The 17,412-nt window shown below is 42.1% G+C and overlaps 1 protein-coding gene across 1 annotated transcript; it reads left to right on the top strand.

Moving 5' to 3' along the window:
* Nucleotides 1-230: 230 nt before the first annotated feature.
* LOC148116800 (uncharacterized) lies at nt 231-3,073 on the top strand. The gene is made up of 2 exons (XM_087881582.1): nt 231-1,888; nt 2,827-3,073. The coding sequence occupies exons 1-2, from the start codon at nt 231-233 to the stop codon at nt 3,071-3,073; spliced, it is 1,905 nt and encodes a 634-aa protein (XP_087737708.1).
* The last annotated feature ends 14,339 nt before the right edge of the window (nt 3,074-17,412 follow it).

Genomic DNA, 17,412 nt, shown 5'->3' on the forward strand with positions numbered 1-17,412 from the left:
GCTGGCTCCCCTGGTCAGTCGCTGGAGTCTCACCCTACAATAAAGAGCTGTTGTCACTAACTACTCTGGCTTGCTGCGTCCTCATTCACCCCACATAACATTGGCGACGAAGGTGGGATTTTGAGGCCAGAAGCAGAGAAAGAGCTGAAGCCACGTTCAGAGAAGGGACCGGAGACCGCATCCTGAACCCAGCCAGGCGAGCGAGCGGAACACAGGAGAATCCCGAAACGATGTCTGCCTACACCCCGCCAGCGCCTTTCGACCCCAAGGAAGAGAAGTGGGGATCCTACATGTCACGGTTCGAGTGCTTCATGGTGGCGAATGACATGCAAGGGCTACCAGACGTTCAGAAGAAAGCCCTGTTCCTGAGTCACTGCGGGCCAAGGGTCTTCCACACAGCCGAGGCATTGTCGGAGCCGAATTCGGTCCACAACATTTCCTGGTCGACGCTACAGACCCTGCTGAAAGACCACTATGCACCAACGCCATCGAAGTACGTCCAGCGCTACGATTTCCGGCAACGGCTACAGCAGGAGGGCGAATCGATCAGCGAGTACGTCGCCGCCCTGCGTAAGGCCGCAACCCAATGTGAGTACCGAGACCTGGATGAGATGCTCCTAGAGCAACTAATTTGCGGAGTGAGAGATAGCCGGCTCCAGAGAAGGCTGGTTGCGAGGTCAAACCTGACCCTACTCATCGCCCTAGACGAGGCCAGGGCGCAAGAGTCGTCGGTAAAGGCCGCCGAGAGATTAAAGAGCTCCCACCTAACCAAGACAACGCAGAAGACGGCGCCAGTGCATCGAGAGGCCGTAAGCACCGCGAGCGAGGGGGAGTCTGAAGAAGAGGTCTACCGCACCGAGCAGTCCCGCACAGCCCGGAGGGAGCCCAGAGACGGATGCGCCAGCTGCGGAGGGTCCCACTCACGACAAAACTGTAAGTTCAGGGACGCCGTTTGCCGTTCCTGTGAGAAGAGGGGCCACATCGCTAGAGTCTGTAGATCAAAAACACACCAGAGCTACAGACTACATGGCCAAACTGCCCAATCCGAGCCAGCGCCACACCGAAGGCCCAACAGAGATGGCGGAAACCGGAAGGGCGCGAGATTTGAAGACGCTGGGGCCTACACCATACGCATTTCACGGACCTGCACTTCGCCCGGAGAAAAGACCTACACCACGGTCGAGATCGAGGGACGAGAGTGCCAGATGGAGATAGACACGGGATCACCGATATCCATCATGTCTTGGGAGAATCTGAAGAAAGTCATCCCCAGCGTACGCAAGCGACAGCTCCAGCCACAGCTACGCAGACTGAAGGACTACCAAGGGAACCGCATACCCGTCGAAGGCAGAGGCGAGTTCCAAGTCCAATACGGGGAGTTTACCGAGAAACTGCCCCTCACCATCGTCAGCGACAACCTCCCCAGCCTCCTGGGCATGGACTGGTTTAGAGCCCTAGGCATGGGATTCACCGGAGTAAGGAACGTTCGAAGCACCCTGAAGGAAGACCTGATGCAGGAATTCCAGGACGTGTTCGACGAAAGGCTTGGCAAGTATGTGGGGACCCCGATTTCGTTTAACCTAGACCCCAATGTTGCACCCATCCGTTTAAAGCCTAGGCGGGTACCATTTGCCCTGAAGCCCAAAATAGACATTGAACTGGACAAATTAATCAAACAAGGGGTGCTCGTGCCAGTCGACCACGCCAAATGGGAGACCCCAATTGTTACGCCGGTCAAGCCGGACGGGTCAGTGCGCATATGCGCTGATTATAAATGCACAATTAATAAGGCCCTGCAGCAGAGCGCCTATCCAGTGCCCGTCGTTCACCACTTATTGCATTCCCTGGGCCCCGGCAAGATCTTCGCAAAACTCGATCTTGCGCAGGCGTACCAGCAGCTGCCAGTAGATGGCGCTACCGCAGAGGCACAGACTATTGTAACCCACAGAGGGGCCTTCAAGTGTACCCGGTTGCAATTTGGGGTAAGCGTGGCCCCCGGACTGTTTCAAAGTACCATGGAGCGGCTACTACAGGGGATCCCCGGGGTGGTGCCCTATTTCGATGACGTGTTCATCACCGCCGACAACGAGCACCAGTTAAGAGAAAGACTGAGGGAGGTATTAAGGAAATTCAGAGACGCAGGACTCAGAGTGAAACACAACAAATGTATGATCGCAGTCCCCTCAGTCGAATTCCTGGGGTACAGGGTAGATGGCACCGGCATTCACCCCACAGAAAGCAAGATCAGGGCAATCAGAGAAGCACCCACCCCCAAAGACAAGGCAGAGTTACAGGCCTTCCTGGGACTATTAAACTTTTACGCCATTTTCCTTAAAGACAAGGCAACAGTAGCAGAACCCCTACATAGGCTGTTAACCAAAAAAGCCACTTGGAAATGGGGGAAGGCTGAAGACAGGGCATTCGCCGGCATTAAAAAACTGCTATCAGCCGAGAGTTTTCTAATTCAGTACAATGCAACGCTTCCCCTTGTTCTAGCATGTGACGCGTCCCCGTTCGGGGTGGGAGCCATCCTGAGCCACAGACTCCCGAATGGCCTAGAGGCGCCCATCGCATATTACTCCCGAACTCTATCAAGTGCCGAACGAAATTATAGCCAGCTCGACAAGGAGGCCCTAGCCGCCGTTTCGGGAGTAAAGAAATTCCACGAGTACTTGTTCGGGAGGGACTTTGAGCTAATCACAGACCATCGCCCGCTCCTGGGTCTCCTCGCGGGAGATCGACCAACCCCGGCAGCACTTTCGCCCAGGATGACACGCTGGACCATCTTCCTCGCAGCATACTCCTATCGCCTGGTACATCGACCAGGGGCGGACATGGGCAACGCGGACGCACTCAGCCGATGCCCACTACCCGACAGCCTAGAAGACCCCATACCCGGCATCCCTATCCTGCTGATAGACGTTTTGGACTCTGGGCCCATCACATCAGCCGAGGTTGCGAAAGCCTCATCCAAAGACCACGTGATCCGGACAGTCGCAAGTTGGGTTATGAGGGGGTGGCCGGAAAAGATTGGGAGCGGGGAATTCAAACCGTTCGCGGGGAAACGGGATGAGTTGACAATGCAAGGGGGTTGTTTACTATGGGACGATCGGGTTGTTATTCCTTCAAGTTTAAGGGAAAAAGTTTTAACGTTGTTGCATGAGGGGCACCCTGGGATTGTAAGAATGAAGGGGCTAGCCAGGAGCTACGTCTGGTGGCCCAGCATGGATGCAGACATCACCGAGTGGGTGGGGAGATGCCAGCCCTGCCAAGAGTCCAGATCAGACCCGCCAACGGCACCCGTGAGGGAGTGGGAAAGGCCCCAGGGACCCTGATCCAGAATACATATAGACTTCGCAGGCCCATTCCATGGACAGACCTTCATGGTCGTCGTAGACGCATTCTCCAAATGGTTGGAGATCAAGCTAATGAAGGCCACTACCACCGACGCAACCATCAGAGAACTAAGACAGTTATTCACCACACATGGGTTACCGGACATCCTAGTGTCAGATAACGGGCCACAGTTCACCGCAACACAGTTCGAGGGTTACCTAGCGGGACTTGGGATCAGGCACGTCCTCTCTGCCCCGTTTCACCCGGCCAGTAACGGACAGGCTGAGAGATTTGTTAGGTCAGCAAAGGAGGCCCTTGCACGTGTAAGCCCCGGGGACTGGCAGGAAAGGGTAGATAAGTTCCTACTAGCCCAACACTCCACACCCTGTACAGCCACGGGCCGAAGTCCGGCCGAGCTATTAATGGGGCGGAAACTCCGGGGAATATTAGACAGACTCAACCCCAATAACTCCCCAGAGGTCTTCAAGGGGGGGGGAGAGGAAACTTAGAGAGTTCACCATAGGAACACCGGTACACGCTAGAAATTATGGACAGGGCCCACTCTGGGAGGCCGGAACAATCACAGAAATCACAGGCCCCAAGTCATACCGGGTAGACATGGGGGACGGGAGAGTTTGGCGCAGGCACATTGACCAATTAAGAAAACGGGTAACCACAGACACCGACGATACATTAGACGACCCCATCTACGGCCACGACTACCAAACAGAAGCACAAACTACTAGCCCGAGTAGAGCGGGGGACTTAGCTGAGGATTCTGGCATCCAGCGCCGCCCCGTCGAGGTAGTCCCAGCAGCCGAAGAAGTCGCCGCCCACGAGGAGGTCCCGGAGGCCTCATTGGCGGAGCAGGGAGAAACAGAAAGTCCCTCCGACCTGCTCGACGCCGCCCCTCTGACTGAACTGCGCAGGTCAACTAGGACTCGCACACGCCCTAGTCACCTGAGAGACTTGGTATGCAGATAACACCCCAAGTGACTTCTGGGAGGGGAGGAGTGTTATGTAAATAGGTTTGTTTGGCGGGAAGTTTGAATTAACTGACCCTCAGCTGATTGGCTGACCACCACAGCTGCAAGGTATATAAAGGGAGCTGGCTCCCCTGGTCAGTCGCTGGAGTCTCACCCTACAATAAAGAGCTGTTGTCACTAACTACTCTGGCTTGCTGCGTCCTCATTCACCCCACATAACAGGAACCAATTCTAGTCTAAAGTATTTTCAAGTCCTAAACTTTGATCAAGTTATTTGAAGAAACATTTTTACTATATGACTTTGCCTAGGCCTTAAGATAATTTACAGATAAGCTGTAAGTATTAAAATACCCAAGAAATGCATTGCCAACTTTAAAAAAAGTAACAATAATAAACTTAAAGTTAAAGGTTCCCCTCACACATACGTGCTAGTCGTTCCCGACTCTAGGGGGTGGTGCTCATCTCCGTTTCAAAGCTGAAGAGCCAGCGCTGTCCGAAGACGTCTCCATGGTCATGTGGCCAGCATGACTAAATGGCAAAGGCACACGGAACGCTGTTACCTTCCCACCAAAGGTGGTCCCTATTTTTCTACTTGCATTTTTTATGTGCTTTCGAACTGCTAGGTTGGCAGAAGCTGGGACAAGTAACAGGAGCTCACCCCATTACGCGGCACTAGGGATTTGAACCACTGAACTGCCAACCTTTCAATCGACAAGCTCAGCGTCTTAGCCACAGACTTAGCTATATACTTATTAATGTTATAGTCTTCAACCGGTAGACATGCCCACCCACACAGATTCTTGTCTCACATGTTTGCTTAACTTCTTGCTTTGCTTTCTCTCTCCTCTCTGCCCACTAGAATAATATGGCACATTAATGGTAGCAAGGAGGTTCAGTAAATTCTCTGCCACACAGAATTGTCTCTGTCTTTGTAGCTTTGTAGCTAAGAAGCAGTTCAGGGATCAAATATGCAGGCCTTACATAGGAATATCTTAAAAGAGAGTATGAATCAGTAGAGTGACTGTAAATGTTCAGGCAGAGGAATAGTTGTTTCTCTGGGATGCTTTGATTAGTTTGTACACATTGATCAGGAGGTTGGGTTTTGATGGCCTAAAGATCTTCTAATTCTATTCTAATTGGTTGATTATAGGCCATCAAGTTAGCATCAGCTCTTAGCAACCATAAAGACATTGTCCAGAACGATCTATGACTCTGTAAGTCAGCATTATGTTTTAACAAAAGGATGAATCTCCTTTGAAATGCCATGAAAGAAGAAGATTCCAATTTTTATATAACATGATTTTACATTTCAAATCTTACATTTTTCCAGGCAAAAATGTAAGAGCCTCATATTCATTAGACTCAATCCTGAATTAACAAACCAGTAAAATAGCTACAGGAAGATTTAGAGAAGAATAAAGAAAGTAATAATAAAGAGAATAATTGGAGAAGGAAAGCTACTTTCCCAGTAGCTTTCTGGATCACCTCTCTCTTTTTAAGACCAATAGCAATAGCAACAGTACTTAGACTTATATACCGCTCGATGGTGCTTTACAGCACTCTTTGGGCGGTTTACAAATGTCAGCATATTGCCCCCAACAATTTGGGTCCTCATTTTACAGACCTTGGAAGGTTGAATCAACTTTGAGGCCATCAGGATCGAACGCCAGATTGTGGGCAGAGTTAGCCTGCAATACTACTTACTAACCACTGCACCACTAGGGTTCCTTAAAACTTCCAATAGTTTTCAACAGCTGGAAAGTCAGCAGCAAGTATGTTGGGTTAAATGTTCAGTGCTGCAGAATGCAGATGCACGTCTACATGCATACATAAATTAAAAGTGCACCAATGTAAGGAGTGATCAGTCAATTTGCCTAAGAGGCCTTCTATAGGCTGTGTCACCCATTCAACTCCTAATTTGGAACCACAGTGGATGTCATGTGAATGAGAACTGGATGTACTCAACTAGTACATTTTGCGCTCCCTCTACAATGAAAACCGGCAGGAATTCTATAAAACTCCGTACTCTCCATTGGTCTATTCTGAACTTCTAGAAATTGCCCACATTTAATAAATATTAATAGGAAATGTTGAAAAGAATTTGTTTCCTTGGTAGGAAATTCAGAGTGACACAGCTGGAACCCATTTGCTTAAAGCACTCAAATGTTCACCTTCCACATTTTCAAGAGTACCCAGTAAAAATAAACATCTTTATTGATTCCTCCAAGTGAGCCAAGTAAGCATTTAAGTCTACAGTTAACTTTTTGTTAAATATTATTTAAATATTATTTGGGTTTAACTAGTAGCAATGTAATGCAAGTCTATTTTTAATAATTAATTATTACTTATTAAGTGGAAATTTTTTATTTAAACCTTGGTCTACTGCAGTGGTGGAATTATTTTTTACTACTGGTTCTGTGGGCATGGCTTGGTGGACGTGGTGTGGGAAGGATACTGCAAAATCTCCATTCCCACCCCACTCTGGGGCCAGCCAGAGGTGGTATTTGCCGGTTCTCCGAACTACTCAAAATTTCCACTACCAGTTCTCCAGAACCTGTTAGAACCCGCTGAATTTCACCCCTGGTCTACTGCTACCACATATGTTCTGTACTTCTTTCAGTTTCTTCTCTTCTCCTTAAAAAAAATAAAAATTCTAAATTTGGTCTGAAAGAGAATCACATCATGCTTCTGGTTTTACTTCTGTTTTGACTGTACTGTGCTTAGCTGTACACCAAATAAAAATAATTACTTATTTGGTCTCCTTCTGTAATGGATTTTTAAAAAGAAACCAATGTGACATGTAAAGTTATGGTTTAATATGCTGCATAGAAGTAATTTTTATTGAAGCTTGTAAAACTGATCATCACAACTTGGCCTTGGCTAACCTTCAACTGGTTGTCAAGCTCATGTAAACAATTGTCATTCTCAGCTAAGCTCTATGAGCCTCATGATTTCCCTTTGCAAAGGGAAATAATCAAAACCATTAAAAAGCAAAAATTAGAATATTTTGGACATGCGATGCGACACCCAGAAAAATACGCCATACTTCACTTAATCCTCCAGGGAAAGATTGAAGGCAAATGAGGTCCAGGCAGAGGAAGAACATCATGGCTTCAAAATCTAAGGGACTGGTTTGGACAAAACTCAACAGCACTTTTTAGTGCGGCTGTTGATAAAAATAGGATTGCCAACATGATCGCCAATGTCTGATGATGGATATGGCACAAGAAGAAGAAGAAGAATGAACCTCTTGTAATAAAATAGAAGGCAGGGTATTTCCCGGGGTGAAATCCAGCAGGTTCTGAACGGTTCTGGAGAACCAGTAGCGGAAATTTTGAGCAGTTTGGAGAACCGGCAACTACCACCTCTGGCTGGCTCCAGAGTGGGGTGGGAATAGGGATTTTGCAGTATCCTTCCCCTGCCATGCCCACCAAGCCATGCCACACCACGCCACGCCACGCAACACCTACAGAACCGGTAGTAAAAAAATTTGAATTTCACCACTGGTATTTATCAAGTTCTCAGATCAAATCTAGTAAATCCACACAGGTGTTGAAGAGGGAAATCTGTAAGAAGGATGTAAAACAAACAAACAAACAAACAAACAAACAAACAAACAAACAAACAAACTGTAATCTTATGGTTGAAGTTCGGCCCCTTTATATGTCTTGCAAGTCTGATTCAAGTAAAAAAGGGGTTTAACTTGTGTGGTCATATAAGACATCATAAACAAAAGTGATGGCAGGCAGAAAATAAAAGGAATGAAATCTAACCAAATTCATTTTATATGAACTGTATTCACCGTAACTCTCCCTTGCAAATAATCTTGCTTCTATGTACATAAATTCATATACTGTCTTTTGCTCTTTTGTTTTTTTTCATCCCTGTCTTTTTGAGCAGATCTTCATTTTCATCCAACCATTACTTTCTGAGCCTAGCATTTAGACAAATCAGTCATCGGCAGGTACATAGAGATAAACAACATTCACACATCATTTGAAAAAAACAATCCAAAAGCTAAAAAGGAAGTAAAAAGATCAAAACACCACTTCATAAGCAATCAACACCTGGATAAACAGGGATTAACATCAGGTTTAATATTAGACCAACATTCAAGCATTAACTACCAACTCAGACAATTGGTAAACAACAGCCTAATCAAGAAACTACCAAGAAGAAAACAACATCCCCACCAACACTGACAAGGTAAACCACTGTATAACCTATAAACAGAGAGAAAACCACCTTCCCTTCTAGCATTGAATATGTTACCTAGTTGGATAATGAAATATCTGCAAGAAAACAACCAAACTCAGAGAACACCAAGGACTCTGTATGTCTCAACATTTCTCCATCCATTTCCTTATCTTTAATAAAAACTCTTCCAAGATATATAAAGCTATCTATCAATAACTAATACAGCTGTTCCATACAGCTTTGACAAGCTCAAATAAATGAAAAATAGTAATAAACTATTTTTAAAATGTAAATTGTCTATGAGAAACCAAGTGTTCTAGATAAGATGAGATGAGATAAGGTAACCTTTATTTTCCTTTTTTACTGTGGCCCACATTAAAAATGAAATTCTGTTGCCTGCTCTCAAAATAAAGTATATATCTACCCATACACAAACATAACACACACACACACACAACACACACACAAATATACACATCTACCTCTCTCTCTCACTGTCTCTCTCTCTCTTTTGTGTCTATTTAGTTTTGTGTTCCCTTTAGTTGTTTGAGCAGTGTATAAACTACTGTATGTAAAGAACAAAGTATTTAATAAGGCTATTTCATTCATTCAGATCTAGGATGTCTTCTGCTTGTGTTCCCTTTATTTTTTTGAGCAATACATACACACACACACACACACAAACACACACACACACACACATATATATCTGATGAGAGCTAAATAGCTTGAAATAGATCTATACTAGTCTTCCTTTATTTCTTTATCAGCAAAATATAAATTTGGTATATTTATATTTACGATAGATAGATGATAGATAGATAGATAGATAGATAGATAGATAGATAGATAGATAGATGATAGATAGATAGATAAAATTTATATATATATATAAAGATAAAATTTGAGAGTTCACAAGGTTGATGCTATACAGTATAGAACAAAACTGTGACTGAATCTGGATGTTCTACTTTAGCTACCACAATCTACACTTCAACTTAAAAGTGGGATGACAAAACAACAAGTTAATTTTCCTGTTGTAACCTATATGATTATAGACATTTTTTTGTAACATTACTTTAAAACAAAATGGTTGTGATTATTCCTTAATCCTTAGGTAGTCATAATCAACTTCATGCTTTCTCTTTATTTCAGCAGCTGATTTTTGCTTGATTTGACTAGTGCATATACTAAAATCTTCTGGACAGGCACACTTTTTCAATAAACGAGCCACTTCTTCATTACTGTAACTTGCATCTCCATACCACAAAGCATCCGCTGTGTGCAGATGTGCTATAATTGCTTCCAGGCAAAATGTGCTTTATTGTTTAAGAAAATGGCAAAGAATTGTAAACAACTTAGAATCAGTATGAAAAAATATATATATTATTTAGCCTACAGTTCCTGCTGCATAGCATGAGAGCTACCAGTTTGGTTGTAATAAATGTCCTAATTTTAGTTTCTCCTCATTTAATCTCTATGACTGCTGACCATTAGGGTTTCTTTCATTTGTTTCCAGAGGATTGTATCAGAACAAATAAACATAGCTGCTGGGTTCGTGAAGAACGATAATGTTTCTTCCTTTAATAGCAAGCTAGCCTTAGCACTGAAACCCAAAATTATTGATCCCAATCACCCTAAATAGTTCAGTCTTTCTTTCCATTTGAATGATATGCCTAGATTCTAAAACAGATTGCAAATGGGACATTTTGAATAATAAGTTGAACTTTGAATACTTGGTCTTTTATTAAAGAGAAGCCCTTAAAATTTGTGCATGGAATAACACAAGAACATCTCCTGTTTTTTGAGGCAATTCTCAATTTATGACCGTAATGGAGCCTGCCAATTAGCTGTGAGTCATGATAGTCATAAAGTGGGTTATCATGTGACCAGACCTGTTTTTAATGACCTTTTTGTGGCAATTATTAAATGAACAGTCATAACAGTTATAAAGTGACTGCTGCGGTTATTAAGCAAGAGCCACAAAGTACCAGTTCCTTCAAAATATACTTTCATTACCTAAAATGTAGTGCCTGATAATCCACCAAAGCCAAGTGAATTTTTTGGTAGTTAATGCCTTAAAATAATAAAAAAATAGAAGATAGAGGAAACAACTAGCCCATTGGACGTGTAATGGAATAGCTTTTCTTTAAACTGAGAAGCTGTGCCCAAATCCAGAGGACTCTGAGGCCCAAATGGAAATTTGCCATTCTGTTTAACTTAATCTTAAATGGAAGAGTAAAGTAGAATCCTGGTAGTAATAATAGTGATGATACCATCCGGAAGCTCAGCAGCTGATTTGATTCATCCTTCACATTGCATCATTGGAGAAGAACGTTTTTTTATTCCCAAATGTGTTTGTCATCTGTCAGAGGACTCCAGTTCTGGTTGCGTTAGATGAAGTGATATGTCTCTTGAATGAGGCAATGTGGAAATGTTACTGACAACTTGAAAATTGTTTTCCAAATAAGGCCTATCGTGTATGGTTTTCAAAGAAGGGGAAGAAGACCTCTTTTTTTATATGTGAAATTGGCTAATAAGAATCAGTGTGTGTTTTTTGTTTAGGAATAAAAGCAGCATCTCCCTCCCACCCCCAGGACACATGTTAGTGGTTAAAATAATGAATTTCTCAACGTCTTTTTTTTGCAAAACAAACACAAGTATGAGGTTTATTTATTACAGTGTACCAAAATGTTTCCCTAGCCTTATGAACAGAACTAAAATCTCAATTTAAATGTTACTTTCTTGCTAACGTACAGGTCTAATTAAGATAGACCATTCATTGCAATATGCTGTCCAGCAGAAATGTGTATTTCCATAATAAAGATCAGATCTAAAGTCATTACCATATTAAACTGGTTGCAAAAGAACCTTAATTCTTAAAGTGTCCCCATTATCTTGAAATGGCTGTCTGTCCATCCATCCATCCATCCAGCCATCCATCCATCCAGCCAGCCAGCCAGCCACTTGCTTCACCGGCAATTCTTTTCTGCAGTCAGCTTAGTTTATTGGAAACATTTGGGAATGTATACCATTCCTTCAATCATAATCTGCCTGCAAAGATGTTCAAATCTTTCTAATTATCAATGAGCTATATATGTAAATTTAAGTTTCATAACTGGCCTGAAACTCACTTTGGGGAGACCCTTGCAACTATTTTCAGGATATATTTCTGAAGACTTTCAGGCTTATCTAGTCACTATTAGACTTAGTCAGGTGTTCGGCCTGAATAGGATATTTAACATGCTGCCTTCACCCAGCAGTGTCTCTCTGCTTCCTCAGTTCTCAGTCTGATCTGTTGAATGACAAGGCATAGAAAGGAATTATGTAGAATTGTTCATGCATTTAAGGTGCACGAACCTCTCTGTAGTGTTGCAGAGAGCCGGTGTTTGGGGAATTAGTATGCCAATCTTGAATTTATAATTGCCTTAAAGTATTCTGGAGTATAATGCAAGATGTTTATTTTGATGTAAATATCCTGGGAGATTCTTAGGAAAAATTGGTATCCTTGTAATCCATATGCATTTGATTCCAGGGCTTTATATCCCAATAATTTTGATATCCATGTGAGGAAATGAATAAATAGATATGAGGCATTCCTTTGACATTAATATATTGGTCAAACTGAGTTCCTCATTGGCATCAATTCATAATAATTGTAAAGCTTCATTTATTAGAATGTAGAAAACTAGAGATGGGCAAATTTTTCTTCCTTCACCTTAAAAACTTCAGTTTTGAAAGAATTTAGAGGGGCTGATTGTAAAAAGCATTGTAAATGGTATCTACTAGAGTATGGACTAGAGTTTATGTTTCTCCATTTTTTAGCCTGATACTTTAACCACTACATTAAACTGGCTCTCATAATATATGATATCCTTAAAATCTATTCTGTGTTTTGGTTCCAACCCTCTAAAGTGGCCCAGAAGGATATCGGTTCTTCAGTGATCTGAAGCTATTGTAGACCATCAAAAGATCAAGCAAGGCATGTTGGCCAAAGGTCATCTACAAGCACAATGTTCTCTCAATGCTGTAACCTGTCTTTAAACTTAGCTAAACTTCAACTCCAAATCCAAGGCCCTTTCAAGTTGCAAACCTACCATCTTCTCAACAACCTTACATGTGCAATTCTTGTGCATACCTATACAACAAGGACACACAGAAAAACACATTTAAATATTTGAACATACAAAAAGGTTTTCCCCTTTTCATGTTATACAATGCAGTTTGCCCTAACAAAACTAGCAGTCTCTTGCAACACCCATTTATAAACTGCAGATCCAAAAGAACATTCTATACCTCTGAAGCAGAGGTGGGTTTAGCAGGTTCTGACCAGTTCTGGAGAACTGGTAGCGGAAATTTTGAGTAGTTCAGAGAACCAGTAGTAAAAATTCTGCCTGGCCCCGCCCCCATCTATTCTCTGCCTCCCAAGTCCCAGCTGATTGGGAGGAAATGGAGATTTTACAGTATCCTTCCCCTGCCATGCCGACCAAGCCACACCCACCAAGCCATGCCATGCCCACCAAGCCACGCCCACAGAACCGGTAGTAAAATATTTTGAAACCCACCACTGCTCTGAAGACTATTGGGAAAAAGCCTTTAAACTGTTATGAAATTTCATTTTAACCCAAGGGAAATGAACTATTAAAATGATGGTTCATTTGATATAAGTTGACACCAAGGGTATTGATTGAATGGCCCAAATAATTCATAAGTTGCATTATAAATAATGCAATGTTATGTTTATAGAACAACTTGTATATTTACTGATTATGTGTCATATACTTCAGCTACTTTAACTAAAAGCAATTATTTTTGTATTCCATTACACTTTTCTTACCAAATCCAGAAGTCAGTGTAGATAAAATTCTAACTGCAATCTTATTGGTGAGTCCCTCTTTTGAGTCTATTAATTTATGCAGAAATGGAGAGCAGATGTCACCAATTAAAAAGCTATTTCACACTTGCTATAACTTAGCTATTGAAAGTGCCAATAATTTAAAACATCTCCACAAGCATTTATGAAATTCATTCCATAGGCAACTTTTTCTTGATTACAAATCAGAAAGAAATAACAAAATGTTCTCAAAATCCAGAATTTGAACAGTTTCTCCCACACGTACAACTGAAAACTATGTTTTACTGAAAATAAAACATAGACGTATTAGGAAAGATCTGGGCAATTGATAATTCACCAAATTTGCTTGTGATTATTATTAATTAATGAAAATACCAGCTATTATTAGCAGCCTAGTCGAAGTTAAATAAATGTCAAATCCATTTTTTTACTAGCCTACAGTATAAAACAGGAGCAATCCAGGCCATGATATATTTATAAGGGATTGTGTTCCATATAATGGATCAAGTTGGGCCATTATAGTTTTAGTTTTAATGAGATGAAAAAAGAAAATCTTGATCCAGTTTCAGGGTGAGTTGCTCATAGTGCCTCAAAATAATGATAATAAAAAATCTCACTGACTAATTCTAACAAGGAGTTTAATGTCAAATGAGTCTCACAGGGATGAGTACTGAATTTCAGCCTTAATTAGATAAGTTTGCAAAAATTCAAAAGAGATTTTGCCAAGAAAGACTTTTTATTCATAGACGCTGTGAGTAATGACATAGTGGGAATAGTAATGGTATGTTGGAAAAGCAATGGGCATAAAGAGTATTAGAAATGAATCGCAAGTTTAGGCCACTCATAATGTTGGCAGGCTTAATCAAAAAAGCTGGAGTAATTGATTTATTATGTAATAGCCTTATGATGCTCAAGAAATGAATGTAATTTATTGAAGCATATTTCATATGACATTATGTTCTGAAAGGACTGTGAAGTAGTGTCTCCAAAAGAAGTTTGACCACATGTTCCTTCTTTCTTGATTCATCACTCAATTTATTTAACATTCTGCAAATATTGTTCAGATGAGATTGCTCATCTCTTAAATCTCCCTTTAATTAATCCTATTGATATTACTCTTGTTCAAGACAGACATCTGGGTACCTACTTCAAAGAGCTTTTTCACCCCAAACCAGAATATGCTTTTATTGGGCCCAGAGAACACTGTTAGGGGGTTCCAGAATTAAGGGGCCTTCTTTTCTCTGGGTCCTTGATATTCTGGGGTTTTTGGTTTTTTTTGAGGGGGGGATATGATGTGGGGAAGATGAGCTATAGCCAGTCCTATATGACCAGCCAATAAGCCAGCACATTTCATTAATTTATTGAGAAAATTTTTACTCCACCCTCTCATGGCATTTGCATTACTCAGAGCATCTTGCAGCAATTAAAAAGAAATCAATTCTATTTTTTAAAGAAGGAAATGCATTGGGCAGATAAAGACATTCTAAAATTAGTGTCTATCACCCCTTTCCAAATCACTGGCAAAGCAATTGCTCACCAAAACAGGAAAGACTTAACCAATTAACAAAGAACAGGAAAGCTTGATGGAATGAATTCTCATAGACCAGTATTCTCTCCCCCCGCACCACCATTAGAGTGTGGCTAAGAAAAATTCCACCCTGTTGAATGAATGTTAGGCTCTTGTTTGCCTTGCAAGGTAGTCCAGTCGCAAAACACACCCAGGAGCACTAACTCTATTTTTATTGCAAGGTAACAATAACACAGAGGTGGGGAACTACAGCCTTTTATGAGCTGTGGACTTCAACTCCCAGAATTCTTAAGCCAACATGGCTGGCTCAGGAATTCTGAGAGTTGAAGTCCACAAGTCATAAAGGGGCCTATGGTTACAGAATGTTGCAAGTCTGAAAATACTTTTGCTTTCCCCAAACCTAGGGAGGTCCCCCTCTGAGAAACTTTTGCCACCCCTCCTCTTTTGGACTCAAAATTCATATATCAGACCACTGTGTATGTTGCAGTTCTTCCTCCTGCCTCCTAAGGTCATTTCCGTACAACATCACAGCTCTGCGGAAGACAGATTTATGCCTTGATGATGGTTTTATCAAGCTAGTTCCTATCCCCATCTTGGCCTTCAAATTCTTGCACTGTGGTTTATACTAACAATAAATCAACACATTTTAAACAAAAATTAACATATGAAAAAAAACTAGGCTTGATGTTTTCTTTCTGCCTTGATTAGGAAGAGAAAGAAATGCTTCTCCATTCACCTCTGTGAGAGCTTTAGAAAATGCAGTGGACCAGTGGATTCAATTTTTTTTACTACTGGTTCTGTGGGTAGTAAAGTCTTGGTGGGCTTGGTGTGGCTTGAGGGTGCGGCTTGGGGGCTGTGGCAGGATAAGGTTACTGCAAAATCCCCATTCCCACCCCACCCCACTAACATGCTTTCCAGCTCCGTTCTCCTGTGCAGGGCAACAAAAGAAGACCCAGCAGATCAGCTGGGACTCGAGAGGCAGCGAATAGATGGGGGTGGGGTCAGTCAGAGGTATTTGCCGGCTCTCCGAACTACTCAAAATTTCCGCTACTGGTTCTCCAGAACCTACTGAATACCACCTCTGCAGTGGACTCTGTATACTATTCTAAGGAATAGACATGAGGAAGAAAACAATCAGTACTTTGCAAATTAACCATATATTTTGATTCTGAAATGCCATATTCTTGCAATGGTGCTATCACGTTTCTCTTTCAATGTGAAACGTAATCTTCCATGTTCAGAATATTAAATGTCCTATATATGGTGGGTGTCCTAACATTTGTGTCCCCCCAATGCACAAATACATGCTTCCCCTTTACCCAATTGCAGATGTTTTCAGCAAATTGATCCTCTCTGAAACAAATCAGCCCATTTTCATGGGTTGAGGAAATAGAGGTAGTCATTGACATAACCATAACTGAGCCCAGAATTATGGCTGAAAGTTGTTACGACTGTTAAACTGGTCACTACATGACCTGACCAGATTTTATGACCTTTTGAAGCCATCGTTAAGCAAATGTGACAGTTGTTAAACAATCATGATAGAGGTTAAGCGAATGCGTTGGTTGTGAAGCAATCAATTTTACTCCAAAATTGGGAAAATATTTTGCCAGAAACCAGAAATAAACACTGGAAACTAGCAAAAAATGTCAAAAATTGTGGTCACATCACCACAGGATGCTGCAAATGGCCATAAAAGTGATCCAGTTGCCAAGCGCCCGAAAAGCAATCGCATGACTGTGTGACGGGCACTACTGTCACTTCAAAATTTGGTCATAGGTAGCTTTTTGGGGGGGATTGTCATAATTTCAAACGGTTGCTATGTGTTCAGCCATAAATCAAGAACTACCTGTATATGATTAATATTAGTAGTGGTAATGCATTCCCCATCAGAAGTTGAAATAGATATGATCCAAGATACCTCATTGTCACCTAAAACAGGCCTGTCCTTTTGATTTCTTTCCTTGTCAGAATAACACCTAAGCAAATATACCCTTGTTAATTCCTTGCCTTTTGATGACTTTGACATGAAAAGCTAAGGAAGGGTAAAGGACGGGGAGCTCGGCAGAAGGATGCAGTGTTTGCGGAACGTGTTATCCTGAAAATTGTGTTCCACTATTGCGTTTTGTGACAAATATAGAGCAGACATTTGTACTCTGGCATCTTTTGTTCATTAATGGAGATGCAGTATAGCTGCCTGTGGCTCCCGAGCCCAGTTTTGCACCAAGATAGAATCTAAATTTCATCCATTTCAAGGCTGGAAAACTGATACAAAATAGGAGCACTGTCTTAATTCAGAATCATTCTCAGCAATGAGGAGAGACTGTTAGTCGTTACCTCACAGTCTCTGCTTTATGTATCCAAGGGGAAAAAATGGCATGAGCTATTGAAAGCAACTGAAAAAAACCTGCTGGGCTTAGTTTATTCGCTCCAGCATTCTGACAAGTTTGGGTGGCAAAGAAGATTGCAGCAGTCAGCTGCACACCTGGTGTTCATTTTTTGGTACGCTG

Source organism: Pantherophis guttatus, chromosome 1 (assembly GCF_059756535.1).
Source record: "Pantherophis guttatus breed Tessera chromosome 1, ASM5975653v1, whole genome shotgun sequence".
NCBI classification, from domain to species: Eukaryota; Metazoa; Chordata; class Lepidosauria; order Squamata; family Colubridae; genus Pantherophis; species Pantherophis guttatus.